This window comes from Procambarus clarkii, chromosome 79 (assembly GCF_040958095.1).
Source record: "Procambarus clarkii isolate CNS0578487 chromosome 79, FALCON_Pclarkii_2.0, whole genome shotgun sequence".
NCBI classification, from domain to species: domain Eukaryota; kingdom Metazoa; phylum Arthropoda; class Malacostraca; order Decapoda; family Cambaridae; genus Procambarus; species Procambarus clarkii.
Window position 1 is genome coordinate 18,317,328 of NC_091228.1, and position 27,379 is coordinate 18,344,706.

At 46.3% G+C, this 27,379-nt stretch overlaps 1 protein-coding gene across 3 annotated transcripts in view; it reads right to left on the reverse strand.

The window, feature by feature from the left end:
* na (sodium leak channel non-selective protein na) overlaps positions 1-27,379 on the reverse strand; it is a 631,552-nt gene that overhangs the window by 276,007 nt on the left and 328,166 nt on the right. For all 3 annotated transcript variants that reach the window (XM_069314566.1, XM_069314565.1, XM_069314567.1), the window contains exon 19: positions 1,893-2,060. In XM_069314566.1, coding sequence (XP_069170667.1) covers positions 1,893-2,060 — 168 coding nt within the window. The remainder of the gene's footprint in view (positions 1-1,892; positions 2,061-27,379) is intronic.

Sequence of the window (27,379 nt, forward strand, 5' to 3'; positions counted from 1 at the left end):
TTCAACGCTGGTTTTTTGCCAGACTTACCTACCCTATTGTGGCTAAAATATGCAACCTACAATTTTTTTGTTATTTTTTCCATGATCAGGAAACACAAATGAACACTCTTATAAGTCGAATGAATTTTGGGGAATTTTTTTTTTTGTTGCACCTGTGCGTGTTGAAGCCATTTGGACTGCTAGCGGCCCAAAGGTTAATGTTCCTGGCCCTTCTCAGGGCGTGTATAGCCTTGGGTCGCAGGTTGCAGCCAGTTGTTTTGACTTTGAATCGAGAAGCGAGTGGCAGCCGCCTCCCAGGAAAGTCACTCTAATCCTTTATCTTTGTTTAGATAGCTCCAGGAAGCTGAAGGGACTCTCCACAGAAAACCAGCGATGAATGTAATGAAACACCATTTTCTGGGTGAGACCCAGAGGCTCCCGGCATCCATCCCTACCTTCGGTCCTGGTTTTTTTTTGTGTGTGTTTTTGATATTCAACCTCTTAACTGGGGTTGGGTAGCTGGTGTGGAAGGTGTGGCACCCACCCCTTTCCCCTCTCAGGGAGGGGGGGGGGGTGAGTTGCGCAGACAGTGGCGCGGCATCTGTGGTGACGTCATGCTTGTTTCCTTGTATTTGATTGGGGAGTTCTGTTTGCTAGTTTGGCTTTCTGTTCGCAATTTTTAACCAGATGTAGTTTGTTTTGGAATTCTTATCTTTCTGGGTGCCTGACCAGGTAGATGGCAGACACAGACTGCTTCAAATTACACGAGGGTGTCTATAGACCACTGCTCCTCGTGCTTCTCTTGAGGGGGGGGCCAGGTTCTGGCGCTCATCCCCGATAGGCATTTTACTCCATCGATTGACTATTTGCCACGTTCTAATATATACACATCAGCCTGGTATCGCTCCGGGAAGCCTTCTGGTCTCACCCAGGAAATGGTGATTTATTACATTCAATGCTGGTTTTTTACACCATAACAAACCACTGAGCAGTTCTGGTTGGTGTGGTCATCTCATAATCTAAGCACTGCATAGTGCCATATGCTAGTGAGTTGCAAATGTCACCTGACACAGTATGTTGCCTCCCAATATCATACATACATTGCTAACTCCAGCCACAATACTGCTATTATTATTAGAATCCTGGTTACTAGCTTCTGAATATGAATAATTTTACACAAGTATATTTGCTAAAGGAACATGAGGTCCTGTTTCATGATATTGTAACGATTCTATTGCGCTCCAAATGCATTGTTAATATTCCTGTCAACCTTTGGAGATGAATATTAACAATGCATTTGGAGCGAGTATATTATTGGGATAATCTACTCGCTACAATATGTAGCAGCACCAAACTGTAACTGTGTGCTATGGATGCTGCAAACATTGTACAAGCTTTGGGTTCAGTGGTATCTGAACAATGTACATAGTTGTTATCATAGTCAGGATCTTCTATGACACTATCATCATTAAATAATTGGAGTTACGTATTTATTTCATCATTATTAAGTGATGCTGTGGGAACGAGCTGCATGGCAGATCTGCGAGCTGTTTCTGCTGCATGTACTAGTCATGGTTGCCCTCTCAGTATTTAGGCCCCTCAAACAAAGGTGGAGTACACACAATATTTTCCAAAATGGTGTCTGTTTACTGAAGGCCTGTGGAAGGAGACGAGTGTCCTGTGTACCTGTGAGAGTTTTAAATCTTACAGAATACTGTATTTTAAACTTCCTCAACTGTGTGGCATAGTTTACTGAAAATCAGTAAGATCAACCCTAGCCCTGTCACACAGTGGAAGGGTTAAATACCTCAACTTGCAATTGTTATACAGCAATATGACCACATGTGAAAAAGTTAACAGAATTTTAAATTAAACTATTTCTAGGCATTAATAATAAAGTGTTTGAAACTTACCAATAATATTTCTTTAAAACCTTTACAGAGTTCAGAAACAACTTTGCGCATGTGGGGCACTAGATTAAATATGCGCAAAGGTCGTAAACAACGCAAGATGAGAAGTAGTTGTGCTCCAGATTGTGGTGGGACATGCTTAGGCATCCAACATGAAAACACGAGAGATACCTGAAAAGTTAAAGTATGTTTAATGCTAATACAGTATATGATAAGCATGAAAAGTACATAATAATTGTTTCTTTATACAGTATACAATATAACATATTGCATACAGACACAATTACATTTAGCTTGCAATCAACTGTGAAAGGTATCACCAGAACGGAGAGAGAATAGCTTGAGCTACCTCATCCCTTTGTGTGTATTTATACCTCAATAAACTTATTTCTATTTAAATTTAAATTTCAGGCATCCCCAATTCCCTATGATTTCTGGAGGGAGTCCCCCTCCCCACCAAGTGGTTCCCTGAAGCTATCTTATTGAGATTGCTTCGTAATAAAACCACATTGGATGCAATGAAATGCCATTTTCTGGGTGAGCCCCAGAGGCTGCCTGGAGCTATCAGACTGATATTAGCTATATTTGTCTGGAGATTCAGTCATATGGTGTTCTATGCCTATTGGGAACTACGAGCCAGAACCTCAGAGAGTCGAAGGGAGCAATGGCCTATGAAACTCCACTCTTTGAGAGTACTGTAGACACGCAATTATCCGGAATCCGACAAATCCCGAAAACGCCATTATCAGGCTAAAATCGAGGTTGGATAAAGTTATCTCACTATCCAGACATAATGTGCATGGGAGCCATAAAGCGAGAATTTGGCCGGACACAAAAGCCAGGCGGTGGGCCGTACCGTATTAATCCAGTATGGATGTTACTAGAGGCGCATGGTGTAGGAGGAGGTGGGGTAGGAGGGTGGTGTCGGGAGAGACGGGAGCGTTGGGAGGGACCACCTGATGGATAACGGTCAGGAAAGTAGGGAGGGAGACGGTCAGGAAGGGAGGGAGGGAGTCAGACAGGAAGGGAGGGAGGGAGAGAGTCGGACAGGAAGGGAGGGAGAGAGTCGGTCAGGGAGGGAGGGAGTCAGACAGGAAGGGAGGGAGGGAGTCAGACAGGAAGGGAGGGAGGGAGTCAGTCAGGGAGAGAGGGAGTCAGTTAGGGAGGGAGGGAGTCGGTTAGGAAGGGAGGGAGGGAGTCGGTTAGGAAGGGAGGGAGGGAGTCGGTTAGGAAGGGAGGGAGGGAGGGAGGGAGGGAGGGAGGGAGTCGGTTAGGAAAGGAGGGAGGGAGGGAGGGAGGTAGGGAGTCAGACAGGAAGGGAGGGAGGGAGGGAGGGAGTCGGTTAGGAAGGGAGGGAGGGAATCAGACAGGAAGGGAGGGAGGGAGGGAAGGAGGGAGTTGGACAGGAAGGGAAGGAGGGAGTCAATCAGGGAGGAAGAGAGGGAATTGAACAGAAAGGGAGGGAGGGAGTTGGTTAGGGGAGGGAGTCAGTCAGGGAGAGAGAGAGGGAAGAAGGGAGTGAGTCAGGGAGGGAAGGAAAGAGGGAGTGAGTCAGGCAGGGAGGGAAGGAAGGAGGGAGTGAGTCAGGCAGGAAGGGAGGGAGGGAGGGAAGGAAGGAGTGAGTCGGGGAGGGAAGGAAAGAGGGAGTGAGTCGGGCAGGAAAGGAGGGAGGGAAGGAAGGAGTGAGTTGGGGAGGGAAGGAAAGAGGGAGTGAGTCAGGCAGGAAGGGAGGGAGGGAAGGAGGGAGTGAGTCGGGGAGGGAAGGAAAGAGGGAGCGAGTCAGGCAGGAAGGGAGGGAGGGAGTGAGTCAGGGAGGGAAGGAAAGAGGGAGTGAGTCAGGCAGGAAGGGAGGGAGGGAGTGAGTCGGGGAGGGAAGGAAAGAGGGAGTGAGTCAGGCAGGAAGGAAGGAGTGAGTCGGGGAGGGAAGGAAAAAGGGAGTGAGTCAGGCAGGAAGGGAGGGAGAACTGTTGCGTGTGTATGTGACTCGCTTAAGCCTAATGAAGAAAGGTGGCATTGGAGGTGTTGAAAGAATTATATTATTTTCTTATTGCTGTGGAGAGCTAGTTACAAATATTAATTAAATAACACTATAATAGTTGAACATTACAGTGCAGTATTTGGTTTGCTATTTATTCATTTAAATATTTACAAGGAAATAAAATGGAATTTAACAGAACTTAAGGCGCATATGTTAAAGTCATCGTACAGTGTGTCAACACCCACGTGTCGCCACAGGCTTCAAGAAGACCTAGACAAGCTGAAGGAATGGTCGAACAAATGGTTGTTAGAGTTTAACCCAACCAAATGTAATGTAATGAAGATAGGTGTAGGGAGCAGGAGGCCAGATACAAGGTATCATCTGGGAGAGGAAATTCTTCAGGAGTCAGAGAAGGAAAAAGACTTGGGGGTTGATATCACGCCAGACCTGTCTCCTGCAGCGCATATCAAGCGGATAACATCAGCGGCATATGCCAGGCTGGCCAACATACGAACGGCATTCAGAAACTTGTGTAAAGAATCATTCAGAACTTTGTATACCACATATGTCAGGCCAATCCTGGAGTATGCAGCCCCAGCATGGAGTCCATATCTAGTCAAGGATAAGACTAAACTGGAAAAGGTTCAAAGGTTTGCCACCAGACTAGTACCCGAGCTGAGAGGTATGAGCTATGAGGAGACACTACGGGAATTAAACCTCACTTCGCTGGAAGACAGAAGAGTTAGGGGGGACATGATCACCACATTCAAGATTCTGAAGGGAATTGATAGGGTAGATAAAGACAGTCTATTTAACACAAGGGGAACACGCACAAGGGGACACAGGTGGAAACTGAGTGCCCAAATGAGCCACAGAGATATTAGAAAGAACTTTTTCAGAGTGGTTGACAAATGGAATGTATTAGGAAGTGATGTGGTGGAGGCTGACTCCATACACAGTTTCAAGTGTAGATATGATAGAGCCCGATAGGCTCAGGAATCTGTACACCTGTTGATTGACGGTTGAGAGGCGGGACCAAAGAGCCAGAGCTCAACCCCCGCAAACACAACTAGGTGAGTACACGTGGAGGGGAGATGGGAAGGTCAGTGTTAGGTGGGGGGGGGGGAGGGGGGTGATCAGGCAGGAGATCAGACGTGTGATCTGTCTCTGTCCAATCTCGCCCCTCCACCCACTTGTGCACCCACCCGCCCGCACGCCGACCTGTCAACCTGCCTGCATGCCCACCTACCCACCTGCCAACCCACCCACCTGTTCACCCACCTGCCTTCATGCCTACCAGCCAACCCACCCACCTGCCTGATAGCCCACCCACCCACCTGTTCACCCACCTTCCTGCTCACGCACCCAGCCACCTGTTCACCCACCTGCCTGCTCACCCACCCACCTGCCTGATAGCCCACCCAGCCACCTGTTCACCCATCTGCCTGCTCACCCACCTACCTGCCTGATAGCCCACCCAGCCACCTGTTCACCCATCTGCTTGCTTGCTCACCCACCCACCTGTCACCCACCCACCTGTTCACTCACCTACCTGCACACCCACCTGCCTGCTCACCCACCCACCCACCTGTTCACCCACTTCCCTGCCCACCCACCTGCCTGCATGCCCACTTACCCACCTGCCAATCCACCCACCCACCTGTTCCCCCACCTGATTGCTCACCCACCCACCTGCATGATAGCCCACCCACCTGCCTGCTCACCCACCCCACCCACCTGCCTGCTCGAACCTGTTCACCCATCAAGCCTATCTGCCTGTCATTCGCCCATTGAAAACCCACCTGCATGATCCCAACTCTCCCTGCCTGAGCATACCCCCCTCCCCCCACACTTTCCCTGCCCATTTACCAGCTAGGCCACTAACAACCCACCCAGCCCCAGAATTGTCAATTCAAACCATGATCTGGTATAAAACCACCGTTGAATGTAATGAAACGCCATTTTCTGGGCGAGACCCGGAGGCTCCCAGGAGATTACTAGGCTGATATGCTAATGTCAGACTTTGGCATCAATAATGTGTATGGAGTTCTATGGTCCTACTGGGGACCACGAGCCAGAACCTGGCCCTCTCAGAAGAGGCAAGGGGAGCAATAGCCTACAGAAAGCCCCATGTGGTTGGAAGCATTCTATGTCTGCCATTGATCTGGTCAGTCACCCAGAAAGGTAAACATCCCAAAACAAATCCCTATTCTGGTGAAAATATTGCCACCAAAATCCGAACAAGTGGATAGAACTCCCCTAAATGAAACGAGCAAACAATCAAGACATCACATGTCATCGCGCAGCTGTCTGTGCAGCTCCCTCCTCCCCGGGCGGGGGAAGGGGAATCCCCAGACCCCAGACGCCGGCTATCCACCCTTTAGTTCTTAGGCTGGATGTCAAAACACGAGAAAAACCGCCGACCGGAGGGAGGGATGCCGGAGAGCCTCCGGGTCTCACCCAGAAAATGGCATTTCATTACATTTAAAGCTGGTTTTCTGGGGAGAGCCCCTTCGACTCCCCAGAGCTAACTACCCACAGAGAAAAAAACTTAGGGACTTACCCGGGAGGCGGTCGTCGCTCACTCCTCAACTCGAAGTCGAGACAACTGGCTACAACCGCCGACCCAAAGCTACACAGGCCCGACTAGACCCAGGGACGTTCACAAGGTAACGAGCAGCCAGGACCCTGTTTGACCGCCCAAAGCCCTGTGCCCGAATGTCAGCCTACGACATGTTGCCAAAGACGCCAGCAAGAGCAGCGAACTTACAAATGTCATGGGCACGGGGATAGACCGCAGGCTGGCTAGCCTTAATAATTCTCTGGACGACCTGGGAGACCCACACCCGTGAACAGGGAAGAAGGGAAACCGGATCAACCCAAAGCGTGTCCCCGGACACAGAAGCCGTGGTGTGCAAATAACGGTGAAGAGCAGCAACTAGACACAAAACATGATGCACCCCCGCCCTCACCAACCAAGCATCCATAACCCAGAGACCCCTCCGGAAAGCAGCAGTCTCATTCTTTGCCAGAAAAGAAGAAGATGGCTGCAAACAAACAGTCACGAAGATCGAAAGAGTAGAAACCCTTGTGCCAGAGGAGAGAATGAAGCTCATCAACCCGACCCCCAGAGGCCAATGCCAACAGAAAGCCTTGGAGAAAAAATTCTGAACCAAAGGGGGCCACAACAAACCGAGGAGAAGAAAGATAAGAGCACTCTGTCCAATGACCAGGACGGCTCAGGTGGTGCATGAGCAATCCGGAGGTGAAACAACACCCAAGACAGAACGTAAAACATTGCAGAAGTAACATCAATACCGAAAGCAAGCTGAAGCGGCTCCGCCAGTGTCGCACGATACGAGGCAACAGTACTCACCTAACTGTACTCATCTAATTGTGCTTGCAGGGGTTGAACTTTGTCTCTTTGGTCCTGCCTCTCAACTGTCAATCAACTGGTGTACATATTCCTGAGCCTACTGGGCTCTATCATATCTACATTTGAAATTGTGTATGGAGTCAGCCTCCACCACATCACTGCCTAGTGCATTCCATTTATTTACTACTCTGACACTGAAAAAATTCTTTCTAACATCTCTGTGGCTCATCTGGGTACTAAGTTTCCACCTGAGTCCCCTTGTTCGTGTCCCACCCGTGCTGAAGAGTTTGTCTTTGTCCATCCTGTCAATTCCCCTGAGAATTTTGTAGGTGGTTATCATGTCTCCCCTTACTCTTCTGTTTTCCAGGGACGTGAGGTTCAGCTCCTTCATCCTTTCCTCGTAGCTCATACCTCTCAGTTCCAGGACGAGCCTGGTGGCATACCGCTGAATCTTCTCTAACTTTGTCTTGTAATTACCTAAGTGTAATTACCTAAGTGTAGTTACAGGATGAGAGCTACGCTCGTGGTGTCCCGTCTTCCCAGCACTCTTTGTCATATAACGCTTTGAAACTACTGACGGTCTTGGCCTCCACCACCTTCTCACTTAACTTGTTCCAACCGTCTACCACTCTATTTGCGAAGGTGAATTTTCTTATATTTCTTTGGCATCTGTGTTTAGCTAGTTTAAATCTATGACCTCTTGTTCTTGAAATTCCAGGTCTCAGGAAGTCTTCCCTGTCGATTTTATCAATTCCTGTTACTATTTTGTATGTAGTGATCATATCACCTCTTTTTCTTCTGTCTTCTAGTTTTGGCATATTTAATGCTTCTAACCTCTCCTCGTAGCTCTTGCCCTTCAGTTCTGGGAGCCACTTAGTAGCATGTCTTTGCACCTTTTCCAGTTTTTTGATGTGCTTCTTAAGATATGGGCACCACACAACAGCTGTATATTCTAGCTTTGGCCTAACAAAAGTCATGAACAATTTCTTTAGTATATCGCCATCCATGTATTTAAATGCAATTCTGAAGTTAGAAAGCATAGCATAGGCTCCTTGCACAATATTCTTTATGTGGTCCTCAGGTGATAGTTTTCTATCTAGAACCACTCCTAGATCTCTTTCTTTATCAGAATTCTTTAAAGATTTCTCACATAATATATAGGTTGTGTGGGGTCTATGTTCTCCTATTCCACATTCCATAACATTGTGTTTAACTAGGCATGCACTCCAGGCTGGAGCTGCATATGCCAGGATTGGTCTAACATAAGTGGTATACAGGGTCCTGAACGATTCCTTACACAAGTTTCTAAAGGCAGTTCTTATGTTGGCCAGTCTAGCATATGCCGCTGATGATATCCTTTTGATGTGGGCCTCTGGGGACAGGTTCGGTGTGATATCAACCCCCAGATCTTTCTCTCTATTTGACTCTTGCAGGATTTCACCTCCCAGATGGTACCTTGTGTTCAGCCTCCTGCTCCCTTCGCCTAATTTCATTACCTTACACTTTCCTGAGTTGAACTTTAGCAGCCGTTTTCTAGACCATTCCTCCAGTTTGTCCTGGTCATCCTGTAGTCTCTGTCTATCTTCATCCGTCTTGATTCTTCTCATAATTTTTGCATCATCAGCAAACATTGAGAGGAACGAGTCTATACCCTCCGACAGATCGTTTACATATATTAGAAACAGGATGGGTCCAAGTACTCCTGTGGGACTCCGCTGGTGACATCTCGCCACTCTGATGTCTCCCCCCTCACCGTTACTCGCTGTTTCTTGTTGCTTAAGTACTCCCTTATCCACTGGAGCACCTTCCCTTTTACTCCTATTACAGTGTTAGGCATAAGGTGACTGTTCTGGAACAACAAAGAGAGAAAGGACAACACCACCCTAACAGAAAGCGAAGTACAACGGAGAATACGCAGGAAGAAACGGAAGGACCGCCAGGAAACTTTGTACTGCCGCCGTGATGAAACCAGCAGATGGGACACTAACAAGGAAGTCACCTTATCACCATAGAGATGATGATAAACTCGAGTCATAAATACCATACGTGAAGACTCGAGGAGAAGATCGAACCAGCCACGCGACGTTCCAGTCCAATCTCTGGGAAAAGGCAAAGCCACCGGAAAACCTCCGGGTTCGGACACCGAGCAAGCAGCACCTGAAACCACGGCTGGGCCGGCCATCACAGAGCCAAGAGGACCACTCTTCTCTGGTAAATCTTCAAGCGAGTCAGGACCTGGAGCAACAGCCGAACCAGGGGAACGAGGTACAGAAAACCCCACCTCAACCAGTCCTGCCAAAATGCATCGACCCGGATGGCCTCGCAGTTAAGGAAGGGCGCCACATACAGGGAAAGGCGCCGCAACCATGCCGACACGAAGAGGTCCACCTTGGGGCGACCGGATGTCCAGCAAAATCAACTGAAGGAGTTGGGGTCGACTGTCCATTCAGTGGAGAGGGGAACAAAATGGGATAGGCCATCGACCAAGACGTTGGACACGCCCCTCGTGTGAACTGCCAGGAGAGCCAAACCTCGAGAACTCAGCAGAAGAGTCACCCGAAGCGACCAGGGCCATAGAACCAAGGACCCAACGAATCCCCACAATTCAGACAATGAACCACCAGGTAGCAGTCCGAATGGAGCCGGATCGTCCATCTGCGGGCAACCCGAATCCTCTGAAGAGCAAACCACACAGCAGCGAACTCCCGCACCGTGCTGTGGACTTGACAGATGGACGAGTCCACAGCACGGGGCCCTGGGACCCACTGTCCCTGGCTGGCCTGGTGAGCACTGGTCACAAAACCCCAGCCGAGAGACGATGCGTCCGTGAACACATCAAGCGAGGGCTTGGGTAGGCGCCAAGGCACAGAACCCCAAAAAACCCGAAGAGGAAGCCAGCAGCAAAGAAGCCGAGCAAGGCCCCCGGGGTCCAAACCCAGCAATCGTGAGAGAGGCGGAAGGGGCATCCCCGAAGTAACCAGAACAGCCGATGAAGCCAAACCCGACTCAGCAGGTAGAACATCACCGCAAAGTTCAGGCTCCCCCACAGACCCTTGAGCAATCGCTGGGTGACCCGGGAGCCTCCCAGAACAGGCGCAAGCGGGACCGCAGCCGCAGGAGAGACTCCGGAGGGAGAGACAAGGAAGTGGTCCGAGAGTCCCACACAAGACCCAGCCATGTCCGAACCTGGGAGGGAACCAAATGGGACTTCCTCCAGTTCACCAAGAACCCAAGCCCATTGAGCTGAGAAAGAACCAAATCCCTGGCTAGCAAACAACTGGACCGTCTGGGAGCCCAAACCAGCCAGTCGTCGAGGTAGGCCAACATCCGAACACCTAAGAGACGCAGACGGGCCACAATGACCCATATAAGGTGTGTAAACACGCGAGGTGCCAGGTTCAACCTGAACGGGAGACAACGAAAGCGGTAACCTTGATGCCCCACAATAAACTCGAGCCAGTCCCTGAACCCCAAATGAATCGGGACATGCCATTAAGCGTCCCGGAGGTCCATGGACATCATCCAAGCTCCCGGCTCCAACAGGAGTCGAACCTAGGACAGCATAGTCATCCGAAAGAAGGGGCAATGAACCCAGGGGTTCAGATGGGACAAGCCCAGAATGAACCGCAGGTCCGCACAGTCCTGTTTCGGTACTTGGAACTGAAGGGAAACCCAGCTGAGGGACGTTGCCTTTTCGACCACGCCCAAGTGAACCCGCTCCAAGACAACTCGACAGAGCATCAGGGAAGAGGCCCCACCAGCCCCAAACCTCCCGAAGGAGGAGGGGCCACTCAACGCCACTGCAGGACGCAAGAAACGACCCAAAAAGCCCACAAATCGTGGGACCAAGCGTGAGCGAACAGTGTAAGTCTCCCCCATTGCCATGTCAATGGGGCAAACCGCGAAAGGGCTGGCGCCCCCTTACAAGACCTAGAACCTCGCACAGAGCGACTACCGCGCCGACCAGAAGAAGGCAGGACCGAAGGCGGCGCCGAACCCGAACCGGGCACCTGTGGCCTACCACGACGAGAGGAACCCCGAGCCCTGGCATGAACCTTCAGGGAAGGTCCCCGGAGAACCAACAAGTCAGACATAGGCCGATAAGTAGCCGAAGCAGCCTGAATATACTGCGCCATGGCAGAATCCTCAAAAAGCTGAGGAGAAAAAGGTAAAGACATCCTAAGAGTCAGTGTCCAGGCCGATTCCAGGAAGTAGGCAAGCACCGCCTGCCGACACGTGAGCCGGGAAGCATAGAACAGGTAAACCGCATCCCGCAGGATCGACATGAACAGCTTCAGCAAGGCAGCCGACGAGCGGGTCGCCGAGCCCAAGGCAACAGACCCAGGGTCAGCCCTGAGCGCCCCTACATCCTCCTCAAGCCAGTCCGAAGACAACTCCACGAGGGAAAAGAAATGCAAAGCTGAAGCCAAAAGGCCACGGGCGCGCATGTAATTACCTAAGTGTAATTACCTAAGTGTAGTTACAGGATGAGAGCTACGCTCGTGGTGTCCCGTCTTCCCAGCACTCTTTGTCATATAACGCTTTAAACTACTGACGGTCTTGGCCTCCACCACCTTCTCACTTAACTTGTTCCAACCGTCTACCACTCTATTTGCGAAGGTGAATTTTCTTATATTTCTTCGGCATCTGTGTTTAGCTAGTTTAAATCTATGACCTCTTGTTCTTGAAGTGCCAGGTCTCAGGAAATCTTCCCTGTCGATTTTATCAATTCCTGTTACTATTTTGTATGTAGTGATCATATCACCTCTTTTTCTTCTGTCTTCTAGTTTTGGCATGTTTAATGCTTCTAACCTCTCCTCGTAGCTCTTATCCTTCAGTTCTGGGAGCCACTTAGTAGCATGTCTTTGCACCTTTTCCAGTTTGTTGATGTGCTTCTTAAGATATGGGCACCACACAACAGCTGCATATTCTAGCTTTGGCCTAACAAAAGTCATGAACAATTTCTTTAGTATATCGCTATCCATGTATTTAAATGCAATTCTGAAGTTAGAAAGCATAGCATAGGCTCCTTGCACAATATTCTTTATGTTCTCAGCAACCTGTGCAGTTGAGAGGGAGGGAACCTGCACAAGGAGCTGCACCATGCCCACATCCCGGGGAAGGGCAGGGGCGAACAAGCACTCATTGAGGTACTCCAGGTCACCCCCCCCCCCACTGTCGCAGCCTCACGGCACTCAAGCGTGCGGGTATGGCAGAATAAATGCCAAGCCTCCAATGCAAAGACAGGACAGTCCGCCAGCCAGGACGACTCCGGAACCTCGTAACGGAACCAGAAAGGGAACCAAGTCCCAAACCTGAATGAAGACGGATCCATCACCGAGGCAAATATGGGTCTAGTAGGAGGTAAGCCGTAAGGGTTTGCCCGCACCGCAGAAGGTTGGATGCGAGAAGCTGAAAACCTCCAGAAGGACGAATCCGATGCACCCGGGGGACACAGAACCGAACATGGGGAGGGGCAGAAACCAAATCAAATTCGTACGCTGGGGGGGGGGGGAGAGAAAACCCACTCCTTGTAACAACAAGCCCCGCTCAGAGGGTAAAAAAAGAAACCCAGGTGGGGTCTAGCAGGGCCCAAGGCTCCCAAGTCACCACCTCCCCCGCCCCGGGATCCTCCTCCACAGGACCACAAGGCTGGCGCAGCCGCATAAGCTGAACAGAATGGGGCCCACTGGTCAGACTCTGTGATTTTGGCACGAAGACTAGACTTGAATGCCTCTGTCGCCACACAGGAAGGGGCATCCCCCGAGACTGCCCGAGCCTCAAGACCATCTAAACCCTGCTTCAGCTCCAAAACCCTCAGACGCTTCAGGGCCGGAAGCAGGGGATGGGGGGGGGGTGGGGGTGGGGGTAAAGGACCAGAACGAACCACAGGAGTGGAAGGACGAGAGGGGGAGGGGGGGGTGCGGACTGAATCAAGGTCGAAGCGACCTCCACCCTGAAGTCCGGGTCCCTGTAAGCAAAACAGGGCAGCAACCATCCGAGCGCGTTGCAACAACCTAAAACACGCATGCAACGCCTGCGCCGCCTGTACCCTCATAAGATCATCTCAAGACTGGGTAAATTTAGTCACCAGCAAGCAGCAGAACTTACAGGACTCAGGGTCGAAAGTGTCACCAACCCAACAGGCAGCGTGACAGAGGCAAAGACAGTGAGGGTCGCCCTGAGACAAGGGGGACCGCACAACCCTCAAACTCGCACGAAGCGAGTGGGGACCCCGGGGTCACATCCATCAAACCCACGGGCCCCCAGGGGATTCCCAGGGCCCTGAGTGCTTAACGAGATTCATGCCCAGGTAACCCCTAGCAGGGTACTGCTAACCGGCGCCCAAAACTCACTAAAGCTGCACCCCAAGGACGTGTACACTTATGAGGACCTAGCAGGGGCACCACCAGAGAAGAACCATAATAGATCAAGCACAAGTGACCAAAAAGCAGGGCAGATCCCCCACAAGGCAAAAAGAAAAAGAAAAAGAAAACCCCGCAAGAGGGCAGCGTACTCTAGAGGAACAGAGCCGGCTGCTAATTGGTGAAAACAAGCTACGCAGCACCCCGCACCCCAAATCTGTGCAAACTGCCTCTTACCCTCAGGTAAACAAGGGAGACAAAACACCCAAGTACCCAAAGGGCAGCCAAAAAACTAAGCAGTAAAACGGCCAGAAGAGACAGGACCCAAAGAACTTGTAGAAGGCAACCCCATGCCCCAAGGGCAGTACTTACAGGGCACCTAGGGAACAGAACCCTAGGCGCATGCAGCCCGAGTACTGGAGAATAACTCCTGGCTCTCGCAACCCTAGAAGACAGCCACCACACTCAAAGCACAGTGCTGAAACTATGTCTGGAGCCAGAGCACACGACCGGAGCCTCTAGCATCAGCCTAAGAAATAAAGGGTGGATAGCCAGCATGTGGGGTCTGGAGCTCCCCCTTCCCACTCCCAGGGAGGGGGGAGCTGCGCAGACAGCGGCATGATGACATGTGACGTCATGATCGTTTGCTCGTTTCGTTTAGGAGAGTTCTATTCACTTGTTCGGCATTTGGTAGCAATATTTTCACAAGAATAGGGATTTGTTTTGCGATGCTTACCTTTCTGGGTGCCTGACCTGGCCGATGGCAGACATAGAATGCTTCCATCCACACGGGGGTTTCTATAGGCCATTGCTCCCCATGTCTCTTCTGAGGGAGGCAGGTTCTGGCTCGTGGTCCCCGGTAGGCCCATAGAACTCCATACACATGACTGATGCCAAAGTCTGCATTAGCATATCAGCTTAGTAAGCTCCGGGGAGACGAAGGGGGCTCCACCCAGAAAAATTGTTGGAAATGGTCCCTTTTGGACTCAGGTAAAAAACCAGCGTTGAATGTAATGAAACGCCATTTACTGGGCGAGCCCCGGAGGCTCCCTGGAGCTTATCGGACTAATGTGTATTAGACCGGGACATTAGCTAAGGAGTTCAGACCTACCAGGGACCAGCGCCAGAACCTGGCCCCTTCAGAGAGGTTTCAGGGAGCAATGGCACTGGAAAACCCCCTTGTGGTTGGGGTTTTCCTTATCTGCCATCGACCGGGGTTAGGCACCCAGAAAGGTAGGCATAACAAAACAAACCCCACATGGTAAAAAACTAAAACAAAAAAATGAACAGAGAGGTAGAAACTCCCTACAATCCCAAGGAAACAAGCAAACAAGCAAACATCACACTTTACTGCCGCGCCGATCGTCTGCACAGCCCTCCCCGCCCCGAGAGGGAAAGGGGGCGGACCCCGGACCTACCGCACCGGCTGCCTAGCTTCAGTTCGGAAGCTAAGCGTCAACCAACGCCGACCGGTGGGAGGGAGGGTTGCCAGGGACCTCCGGGGCTCACCCAGAAAATGGCGTTTCATTACATTCAACACTGGTTTTCTGTGGGGAGCCCCTATGGCTCCCTGGAGCTTCATACCCAAAGAGAAGGAAAAGAAAGGGAGGTGGCTGCCACAAACTCCACAACGCGAAGCCGAAACAACAGGTTGCAACCTGCGACCCAAGGCAACAAGAACGCACAGGAGCAGATGTGCATAAAGAATGGGCAGCCAAGAACCTGTGCGACACTCAAATCCCTGCGCCCGAAATGAGCCCTAGACGCCACTAACACAGCAGCAAAAGCTGCAAACATCCGAACAGCACGGGCGCAAGGACAGACCGCAGGCTAGAAGACTGAAAAACTCTGTGGACGACCTGGGAGCCCCGAGCCCTGAAAACAGGGAACGAGGGGAACCGGATCAAACCAAAGCGCATCCCCAGATACGGTACGCTGGTAACGGGTGTTACGAATCTTACTAGGATTCTAACATTACTGTTGATGCTTATATTACTGTATTGTCTTCTTCTATAATTAGTATAGTATCCAGTTGGATGATATTAGATTATTGTATGTTATATATTGTAGCATGCTGTAGTGTGCCTGAGTTGCATTATATTGTACGAGGCTTTTGTGCATGTATTTTCATGTTGGTTTCTTCGTGAGGGGGGTTGACCATATTTAGATGTGGCCAGTGTGGGGAACTTGTTGTCAAGCGAGTGGTTATAGTTCAACCTTGATTAATTCTTAATATTGTTTGCCAGTAAATTATATTGAGTAATGTAACAGTATTTAATACTCTTAAGATTAATAATGATTTGAATATTAGTACTACATTTTGTTAGTAGAATTTCCATAATAGTTTATGTGGATGTTTAGTTGATATTGTGGTAGGATGCCTGGCCTGGGAACCGATGCTTGGGCAGAGGCGTGGCAGCTTGGGTCGAGAGGAGACATGTTTTAAGTCAGTGGTTATTGTTATTTTAGCTAAATACTCTGTTAATTCTCTGGGTAGATTGTGTATTATTCCTTTTAGTAATTCATGTGCTGGGGATATTGCTCATTGCTCAATAAGGATTTTTATTTATATTATTGCATGTTAAAAAATATTTCTGGCTATTATATTTACCATTTAATTGTTATGCTTGTCACCCTTAGAGTAGATACATTGTTTTCCCAATTTATGCAGTGTTGTTTCTCTACCACTAGACTCATGTTGGCAAGGCCGATATAATATATATTGATCACTGCGGGAAAAGAACCATACTAAGTTTCAAGGGTTGTAACAAATGAGGGCCACTGTCCGGGAGATGAAAAATTAATTCCCTGTAATGTTTGTACAATTGACAGTGCTAATTATTAATAGCAATTGCCTTCCTAGGTCCTCTGTGATTATCTAGTGACACCTAATCAAGCCTGTGAAATTATCTGTTCAATCTGAGCTGCTGTGAAAACTTCTCAACGCTTCATGATTTGAGGTATGTGTTCAGCTTGTGCCAGGGGCCAAGCATAATTTTCAGTGTTGTTTCAAGTGTTAAGTTGTGATAATTGAGCCAACCATGGAGGATCAGGTTGCTGCGCTGGTGGAACAGCCAAATTTTAGAAAAATTAAGGACTTAAAGAAGTCTGGTTTGTTGGTTCTGCTGAGGAATTGAACCTAGCAGTTTCGAGTAAAATGTTGAAGGCTCAAGTGTTAAGAGTTATTGTCACATACTTGGTGGAGGAGGAGAGACTTGACGAGGAGTGTTAGGAGAGTTAGAAGAAGAGTTAAGTGGCAAGGTGGCAATCTTAAAGTTGGAGACTAAATTAGAAATGGCTAGACTGGAAGCAGACAAGCAGAGGTTGGAGTTGCAGAACCAGCAAAAACAACTTGAGTTGGAGGAAAAGCAACAAATGTTGGAGGCTCAGTTACAACTAGCAGAGCAACAAACTATACAATTAGAAATTCAGCAGAGTATGGCTAAAAATAATAACAGGTTGGAGGAACAGGGAATTGCAGCAGGGCTAGGTAACACTGGTAATAATCCAGAGAGTACTAATAGTTCTTCTAAGTACAGTAAACATGCAGAATTACATAAGTTTAATGAAGAAGATCCAGAAATATTTTTCTTGCATTTTAAGAAAATAGCAGTCAGCATGAACTGGCCTGTAGATCAATGGGTTAGCATTTTACAAGGACAATTTAAGGGTAACGCTCAAGAGGTATTTGCATCTTTGCCTGCTGAGAATTCTTTCGATTTTAAATTTGTTCAACAAAGTATTTTAAATGCCTACCAGCAGATCCCAGAGGCACATAGAATAAAATTCAGAAGCTTAAAAAGAGCACATGACCAGACTATTTCTGACTTTGTACGAGTTAAAATTAAATCACTTTAATAGATGGATTAAAGTACTTAATATTACAGAGTTTGAGACTTTGAGAGACCTCATAGTAACTGAGGAAGTAGTGGGGATGTCTACCAGAGAAATTAGCTCTGTTTATGGCTGAAAATAAACAAACCACTGATCTTATAAAACTAGCCAAGCTAGCTGATGAGCATGAACTACTTACTAAAGTGCCTTTTAGAGCACCAATTAATCATTTTAATACTAAAACTAATCATTATGCTCATAAAAATCATGTTTTCCAGACTCGACCAGTTACTTCACCTTCTCCACTTAACCCTTCTCATGTAAAGCCTAAATCTGAGACACAACAGACAGGGTTGTCAACCTCAAGTAATGTAGTGATTGAGCCTGCAGTGGGTTCAGCTGTTCCGACCACTGGCAGATATTGCACGCATTGCAGGAGAAGAGGTTATGTGGTAAATTCATGTTATGCCTTACACCCTGAGTTGAGACCAACTGGTCTGATTATGAGTAGGGGTTTGCAAAACTTTAATGCCAATGTTGCTCCAGTCATGCCCAAGTGGATGACTAATTTTGATCCATACCTACATTCGGGAACCCTATTATGTACTAGTGGAACCTGGAAACCAGTTCAGTTGTTAAGGGACACTGGTGCTTCCCAGTCTTTAATTTCTCGCCATGTTCTTACTGATGTTAGCACAGAAGACACTGGAGAGGTAGTGTTATTGCAGGCACTGGGAGGTCATATCCAGCGTGTACCATTAATTAAGGTTAACCTGAATTCTTCTATTACACCAGGTTGGTGCACTGTAGCAGTCAGTGAGCAGTTGCCCATTCCTGGGATTGATATCATTGTAGTAATGATTTTGACAAGTGTCAAGTTAGTGAGACCGATTGTCCTGTTATGTATACTAAACCTAATGGAGTACTGGCTCAACCAGATGCGGATGATGGTGTCATTTATCCAGCCTGTGTTGTGACCAGATCCATGGGTAAGCAGAGTGTGGCAAGTCCTGCTACTACCAAGGTGAATGTTCTCGAGGCCAGGACCCCTTCAGACAGGGAGGTGGAGGTGGACCTTGAAGATACATTTTTAGCTCACGTGGATGTCGAGTGTGAGGCCGGTGCCAAAGTCCTAGTTTATTCTGACCCAGATGGTCTGGAAGAGGTGGCCCAGGTACCAGTTCCTTGCCCGCTCGCTCCAGCTGTAGAGTTCCAGACCTTGCGTAAGTTACAGAGTACTGATCCCAGTCTAGCCGAGTGTTAAGCAGAAGCAGCCGACTCCATTGATACTTTGGAGGAGAGTACGGGTTGTTATTTCAAGGATCGATGTCTGATGAGAAGATGGAGACCATCAGGAACTCCCTCATCAGATGATTGTGAGTCTAAAACCTAGCTCGTTGTGCCAACAGAGTATAGGGAGCAGGTATTGCAAGCTGCCCATAATGACCTGATGGGAGGCGATCAAGGCATTACCAGTATGTATCTTAAGATCTGTAAACTTTTTTATTGGCCAAAACTTAAAAAAGATGTTGTCAGATATTGCCACAATTGTGTTGTGTGTCAAACTGTTGGTAAGCCTAATTAGACTGTGCCACAAGCACCATTATACTCTATTGTAGTACCAGAGGAGCCTTTTACTCATGTGGTACTGGATTGTGTCGGACCTTTACCCCGTACCAAATCCAGAAATATGTATATGTTTACAATTTTATGTATGACCACCAGGTTCCCTAAAGCATATGCATTACGTAACACTAGAGCTTCTACCATTATAAGGCAGTTGGAACGATTTTTCTCACTATTTGGTATGCCCCGTATAATTAAAACTGATAATGGGAGTAGTTTTTGTTCCACCACCTTTAACCCTTTAACTGCGCAACGCGCCTGCAGGCCCAGGCTTAGGGTGCGCAACGCGCCCCCAGGTGTTTTTATTTTTCACGTTCCATTCAAAACTCCCGCGGCTACATGGGGTTCACATCAGCTTCCTCAGGGGTCTTGTAAACAGACGCCATCTTAAAAAAAAAATCATGGTCCACATTGCCGAGTGGCAGAGCCTCAGCAGTGAGTGAGCAACCAAGGCTGGCGCTCGCAGCATGAGCGCACAGCACTGCTGTTCAGCGTGTGACCACAGCATTGCCTAATATTGTCAAAATATATATATAATCTGTTTTATTTAGCCATGATAGTATTATAGAAGAGCCCGAGTGTGATAATGACTGGGTACAATGTTCAAATATCAGTGATTCAATGCTGTTCACGATGTTCACAGTGTTAGCCACAGCACCACAGCATTATTTCGTCCATCTAGGAATCTTCAAATTACTTTTTAGGTTCCTTTTCAAAATAAACTTGTGGTCAATTATTCATTTACAGGTATTAGTGACCAGGATTGTGGTTATAATGAGCGTTGTGCATAGGAAGGAGAAATTTTGGTGAGGGAGGGAGGAAGGAAGAGAATTGAGGTAGCCTCACTGTGTGGCAGTAACTCTTGTTTTGCTCACCATACTAGCTTCGTGGTTCGCTATGGGGAACACACATGTACATGGGTATATACAGTGTGTGTGAATAGTGTAATAACAGCACCAGGAGTATGTTGTGAGGAGCTATTTTGGTGAGGGAGGTGACGTCATAATCGTGGCGTCGTCTGCTGTGTGATTTGTCATGCAGTGTATGGTGGCCACTATAATGTTTGGACACAATACCAGCTTACTTGCATAGTTCTGGTAAATAAAACATGTAGATAGGTATATATATAACATGTGTAAATTGTGTAATAAATACAATAACAGTATGGTGGGAGGAGCAATGTTGGCGAGTAAGATGTTGGAGTGAGGGAGGGCTGGCTGGGTGTGGCTGCTCACACTCTCGGTGTTCTGAATGTGTTGATGGTGAATGTATATAGTGTGTGTGACAGTGTATAGTCTGTAAATAGATTGTATATATACATAAATTAGCATGATACATGGTAAATATGTGCAACATATGTGTACACAAGTGTCATGGACATAACACAGTGTCTTCGGACAGTACGGATGTTTTACTGCCATAATATAGTGTACGTGTTCATTATACATAGGATTAGCATGTAAAAACAAATAAAATGTATTTGGAACTGTGTGCAAAAAATGTGCAAAAATATATTCGCTGCAACGCGCGCGCCCCGCCCCGGGCGCCCCACCGGCCCCGGGTGCATACTGATCTGGCGCACGGGGAATTATGACGTCACGCCCCACCTTTTGGACCCCATAGCAGCCAAAGTAAGTACAATTTCGAACTTGTGTTGCTATACCCATATACAGGGAGGGGTTTTTGACACTTTCCGAGGAAAAAATAATTTTTTCCCAAGGTTTCATTTCCTGCGCACTGGGGGGATGTCATATTTATAGGCCGTGCAGTTAAAGGGTTAAACATTTTTGTAATTCATTTGGTATAAAGCACAATTTTTCCAGTCCTTACCATCCTCAGTCAAGGGAAAATCGAGCGGTTCCACCAAACTCTCAAGAAAATGTTGAAGGCAACTGGGGAAGATTCACCCAGACATTGGGATGATAATTTACCATTTGTTTTGTTTGCGGCTAGAGATGGATTGCACAGTGCCCTAGGCTGTTCTCCATTCGAGCTTGTATTCGGACATCAGGTGAGAGGACCTTTAAAAATGTTACATGAGAAATTGTTAGGAGATGTTACAGCCAGGCAGAGTGAGTGTTACCTGACGGATGTAAAGAGCAAGCTGTCCAGAACGAGGGAGTTGGCCTTACGACATCTAAGTGAACAACAACAGGTAATGAAGCAGAAACATGACCAGAGGTTCAAGGTCAAACTCAAGGAGTTTTTGAGCCAGGAGATTTGGTATTGGTCTTGAAGCCTCGTATGGGTACGCCTATGTCTCATAAATTTGCAGGACCGTATCAAGTAGTAAAATGTCTTGGGGAAGTTACTTACAAAGTTTGCCATCCCAAGCAGAAACGTCAGACCATGAGTGTACATGTGAACCGGTTGAAGGCTTATTGTGGGCCTAGTATTGTGGCTTGTTGTGTTGCTGAGGAGGAAAATCCTTAAGAGTCGAGTGTTGCAGAGGAAGATGGTAATTCTTGTTTGTCTAATTCCAGCAGTTCCGGGGAAGAATTGTCGTGTCATTTGCATGATGAGGAGAGAGCAGAGTTCCAGGGCCTTTTGGAGATGTCTTCTAGCTTGTTTGGGGAGGTCCCCACTCAGACTTCTCTCATTACTCACGACATTAACCTGACAGATGTAACTCCAATTCGGCTACACCCTTATCGAGTGACACCCGAGAAACGTCGTATCATCCAGGAGGAGGTTGGATTATCTTCTTCGACATGGGTTCATTAGACCCAGTCAGAGTTCCTGGAGTTCACCATGTCTATTAGTACCAAAACCAGAAGTGGAGATTAGTTGTGAATTATAGAAAACTCAACCAGGTAACTGTAGTTGATGTATATCCTTTACCTTTATTGGAGGAATGTGTCGATACTATAGGTCATGTTAAATTTGTATCTAAATTGGACTTATCTAAGGGATATCACCAGATACCTCTTACAGATTTTGCAAGGGGGTAGTGACAGTATTTATCACTCCTGATGGAGCTTACGAGTTTAATGTAATGCCTTTTGGATTAAGGAATGCCACTTTTCAGAAATTAATAAATTCTTTGTTGAAGGATGTGCCAGATTGTAGGGCATATTTGGATGACATTGTGATTTTCAGTAAGAATTGGGTAGATCATATGTCTAGGTTAAAGAAATTGTTTAATGTATTACAACATGCTAATTTGACTGTCAATGTTCATTATTTCTCTCATAAGTTTGACAAGACAAATTAATTACTCTGTAGTTGAGAAAGAAGCACTTTGTTTAATATTGGCAGTGAAAAAATTTGAGACATATTTGTCAGGAAATCAAGTGGTAGTATATACAGACCATAATCCATTGACATTTATCAACTCTATGAAGTGTTAAAACCAGAGAATACTTAGATGGTCATTGATTCTGTAAGAATTCAATATTGTAATTCGTCATATTCCTGGGAGGCAAAATGTTATTGCTGATGCCTTATCCAGAGGATTTCCTGTTGCAGTGCCATAATATGTAGTGTTCTTTATTCATAAGATGTATGTAAATTTTGTATTTTTTTTACTGTGTGAAATTTCATTGCTTTGTACTTTGATTTTAGTTAAATGTATTTTCATGTTGTATTTTCATGTTATATTTCATGCAGTCAAAAAAATGAAATCAACCTTCAGTTAATTTCATTTTCTGGGGGGAGCCCCGTCGGCTCCCCGGAGCTATCCCAGGCTGATATGCTAATGTCAGACTTTGGCATCAGTCATGTGTATGGAGTTCTTAGGCCTACCGGGGACCACGGCCAGAACCGGGCCCCCTCAGAGAGGCAAGGGGAGCAATGGCCTATAGAAGCCCCCGTGTAGTTGGAAGCATTCTATGTCTGCCATCGACCGGAACAGGCACCCAGAAAAGTAAGGGCCCCAAAACAAACCCCAATTCTGGTTAAAATTGCTACCTAAAACTGAACTAGTGGATAGAACTCCCCAACCGAAAACAAGCAAACTAGTGTGACGTCACACACTGCCGCGCTGCTGTCTGCGCAGCTCCCCCCTCCCCGGGAGGGGGAAGGGGGAGCCCCAGACCCCCCCGCGCCGGCTACCCACACCTCAGTTCTTGAGGCTGATGCTATAGGCGATGGTCGTGTGCTCTGGCTCCGGTGTCGCTACTGCACTGTAATTACCTAAGTGTAATTACCTAAGTGTAGTTACAGGATGAGAGCTACGCTCGTGGTGTCCCGTCTTCCCAGCACTCTTTGTCATATAACGCTTTGAAACTACTGACGGTCTTGGCCTCCACCACCTTCTCACTTAACTTGTTCCAACCGTCTACCACTCTATTTGCGAAGGTGAATTTTCTTATATTTCTTCGGCATCTGTGTTTAGCTAGTTTAAATCTATGACCTCTTGTTCTTGAAGTTCCAGGTCTCAGGAAGTCTTCCCTGTCGATTTTGTCAATTCCTGTTACTATTTTGTATGTAGTGATCATATCACCTCTTTTTCTTCTGTCTTCTAGTTTTGGCATATTTAATGCTTCTAACCTCTCCTCGTAGCTCTTGCCCTTCAGTTCTGGGAGCCACTTAGTAGCATGTCTTTGCACCTTTTCCAGTTTGTTGATGTGCTTCTTAAGATATGGGCACCACACAACAGCTGCATATTCTAGCTTTGGCCTAACAAAAGTCATGAACAATTTCTTTAGTATATCGCCATCCATGTATTTAAATGCAATTCTGAAGTTAGAAAGCATAGCATAGGCTCCTTGCACAATATTCTTTATGTGGTCCTCAGGTGATAGTTTTCTATCTAGAACCACTCCTAGATCTCTTTCTTTATCAGAATTCTTTAAAGATTTCTCACATAATATATAGGTTGTGTGGGGTCTATGTTCTCCTATTCCACATTCCATAACATGACATTTATTAACATTAAATTCCATTTGCCAAGTGGTGCTCCATATACTTATTTTGTCCAGGTCTTTTTGAAGGGCATGACAGTCATCTAAATTTCTTATCCTTCCTATTATCTTAGCATCATCAGCAAACATGTTCATATAATTCTGTATACCAACTGGTAGATCATTTATGTACACAATAAACATCACTGGTGCAAGAACTGAACCCTGTGGTACTCCACTTGTGACATTTCTCCATTCTGATACATTGCCTCTGATTACTGCCCTCATTTTTCTATCAGTCAGAAAATTTTTCATCCATGATAGAAGCTTACCTGTCACCCCTCCAATATTTTCCAGTTTCCAGAACAACCTCTTATGTGGAACTCTGTCGAAAGCCTTTTTTAGGTCCAGATAGATGCAGTCAACCCAACCATCTCTTTCCTGTAATATCTCTGTGGCTCGATCATAGAAACTGAGTAAATTCGATACACAGGATCTTCCAGATCGAAAACCATACTGTCTGTCTGATATTATATCATTTCTCTCTAGATGTTCTACCCATTTAGTTTTGATTAGTTTTTCCAATACTTTCACTATTACACTTGTCAATGATACAGGTCTATAATTGAGGGGGTCTTCCCTGCTGCCACTTTTGTAGATTGGAACTATGTTAGCCTGTTTCCACCCGTCTGCTACGATTCCTGTACACAGGGATGCCTGAAAGATCAGGTGAAGTGGAATGCTGAGCTCAGATGCACATTCTCTCAGAACCCATGGTGAAACGCCATCTGGGCCAGCTGCTTTGTTCTTACCGAGCTCCTTGAGCATTTTTTCCACTTCGTCTCTAGACACCTCTATGTGTTCTATGTTGTTCTCTGGAATTCTTATTGTATCTGGTTCCCTAAAGATTTAATTTTGTACAAACACACTTTGGAACTTTTCGTTTAGTGTTTCACACATTTCCTTTTCATCTTCCGTGAATCTATTTCCCATTTTCAACCTCTGAATATTATCCTTTACCTGCAATTTGTTGTTTATGAATTTATAGAATAGACCTGGTTCTGTTTTACATTTGTCCGCAATCCCTTTTTCAAAATTTCTTTCTGCCTCTCTCCTCACTGCCGTGTAGTTGTTTCTCGCATCTTTGTATCGCTGGTATGTTTGGGGGTTCGGCCTCTTCCTGTATTGATTCCATTTTTGTGTCTTTCGGTCTCTAGCCCTCTCGCAATTTCTATTGAACCAATCCTGTTTCCTAGTTCTGCATCTCTGTTTTGGTATAAATTTTTTTGTGCCTTTATCATATATTTCACAAAACTTGCCATACATCTCATTCACTTCCTTGCCTAGCATCAAGTCTGTCCAATTATACTCACTAAAAAAATTTCTAAGGTCACCATAATGTCCTCTCCTGAAGTCTGGTTTTTCAACTGCTTCAACCTCCTTATTTTCTTCCAGCTTATAACGCATTGCATACTTTATTCCCAAAAAGACATGGTCACTTTTACCCAAGGGAGGAAGGTACTGAATGTCAAATATCTCTTCCTCCTTCCTGGTAAATATCAAATCTAGCATGGAGGGAACGTCCCCTTCCCTCATCCTCGTAGCTTGTTTAACATGTTGATACAAGAATGTTTCCAGGATGAGGTCTACAAATTTACAGGTCCAAAAATCTTCTGTTTTAGCTTCATATGCTTCCCAGTCTATGGATTTCAAGTTGAAGTCACCGACTATCAACAGTCGTGATCTATCGTTATCCGCTCTCGCTATAATCTCTCTCATTATTGTTATAAGACCTTCACGTTTACTATCTAGCTCCTCCTTTGACCATGTGCTGCTTGGCGGTGGACTATATGCATTTATCATCATTAGTTTATCATCCTCATAGCAGATCTCTAGTGCTATTATGTCAACTTCTTGTGGATTGGCAGTCATTATTTCCTTCACCTTTAGGTGTTCTTTTACCAGCACAGCAACGCCACCGCCTTTCCTAATTTTTCTGTCCCGTCTCCAAATTGAGTAGCTCCTTGGGAATATGACCTCATTTAAAATTACATCTTCAAGTTTTGTCTCCGTGAGTGCAACAATGTCTGGTGTCTGCAGCTGTATTACATCACTTAACTCCAGTATCTTCGATCTCACTCCATCTATGTTGGTGTATGCAATCTTCAGGAACTTGTTCCCCCTCTCCTTATTCTTCACTCCCCCTCTCTCTATTGATTTTGTTGGTTTGCCTTTATGTACCACTTTACTGGTTTGCCTACCCCTATCACTTTGTAGAAAAAAGAATTTATTTCTTCTTCATTCCTGCTCTCATTTAAATGTTTTGCCTCAGCGAGGTTCAGTTTCAGCTTCTCTCTATCTTCTTTTGAAAGATCTCGTCTTAATGACCACCCTTTCCCATCCTCATCCCTTTGCAATTTTCTAGCATTCCTTAGTACTTCTTCCATCTGTTTGGCACCGTTTAGGGTGATCCTCAAAGGTCGATCTTTCCCTTTTACGTACCTGCCTATTCTCCTGTAGTCGCACACATTCTCTCTGTTTGTAAGACCTTCCACGAGGCCAACAATTTTATCTACTACTTTAGCTTCTTCTACAGCTCTTTCTGACCTAGATGTTATCGCCTTTTCTTTGCAGCCAAAAATGATCAGGGACTTACTCCGATCAACTGTGTTTTGCACCAACTTCGGGTTAGATGCCAATTCTTTCCTCACTTCTAGCCTAATGTTTGTTTTATCTTGGTTGCTGCAGTGTTTGACTTCCTTTACTGCTTCTTCTATTTTTTCCTTCTCCTTGGCCACTTGTGCATAAGTGAGTTGCATATCTTTCTTGCACTGTTCTATTCCCTGTGTAACTTCCTCCATCTGTGCTGACAAAAGCTGTTTCTCCTGTTGAATTTCCTTGCCTAACCTATTGTAGTCATTTATGTTTAAATTTACTTTAACTTCTTCCAAAGCTATTTTTAAGAGTTTATTTTCTTCTTCCATGGCTTTGCAATTTGTTTCCAATTGATTCTTATCCTTGCGCAAGTCTTTCACTAAACCCTCAAGACATAAAACTTTGCTATTCAAATGGTCATTACTTTCTTTCAATTTACTAATTATTTCTACATGAGAGTTCACTATAGTATCTAAATTTACCAACTTGTTATGTAGACTACTAATATCAATGCTTTCTTCATTTTGTGCAAGTATTTTCATGTTGGTTTCTCCGTGTGGGGGGTTGACCATATTTGGATGTGGCCAGTGTGGGGAACTTGTTGTCAAGCGAGTGGTTATAGTTCAACCTTGATTAATTCTTAATATTGTTTGCCAGTAAATTATATTGAGTAATGTAACAGTATTTAATACTCTTAACCCTTAACATGCTCGGGGTCTAATATCCTGCCATCCGCACAGGCGCATGTCATTTTGAAAAAAAAAAAAATTTTTTTTTTTGCTAATCTGTTAACACTTTCGCGCTCTCCGCAA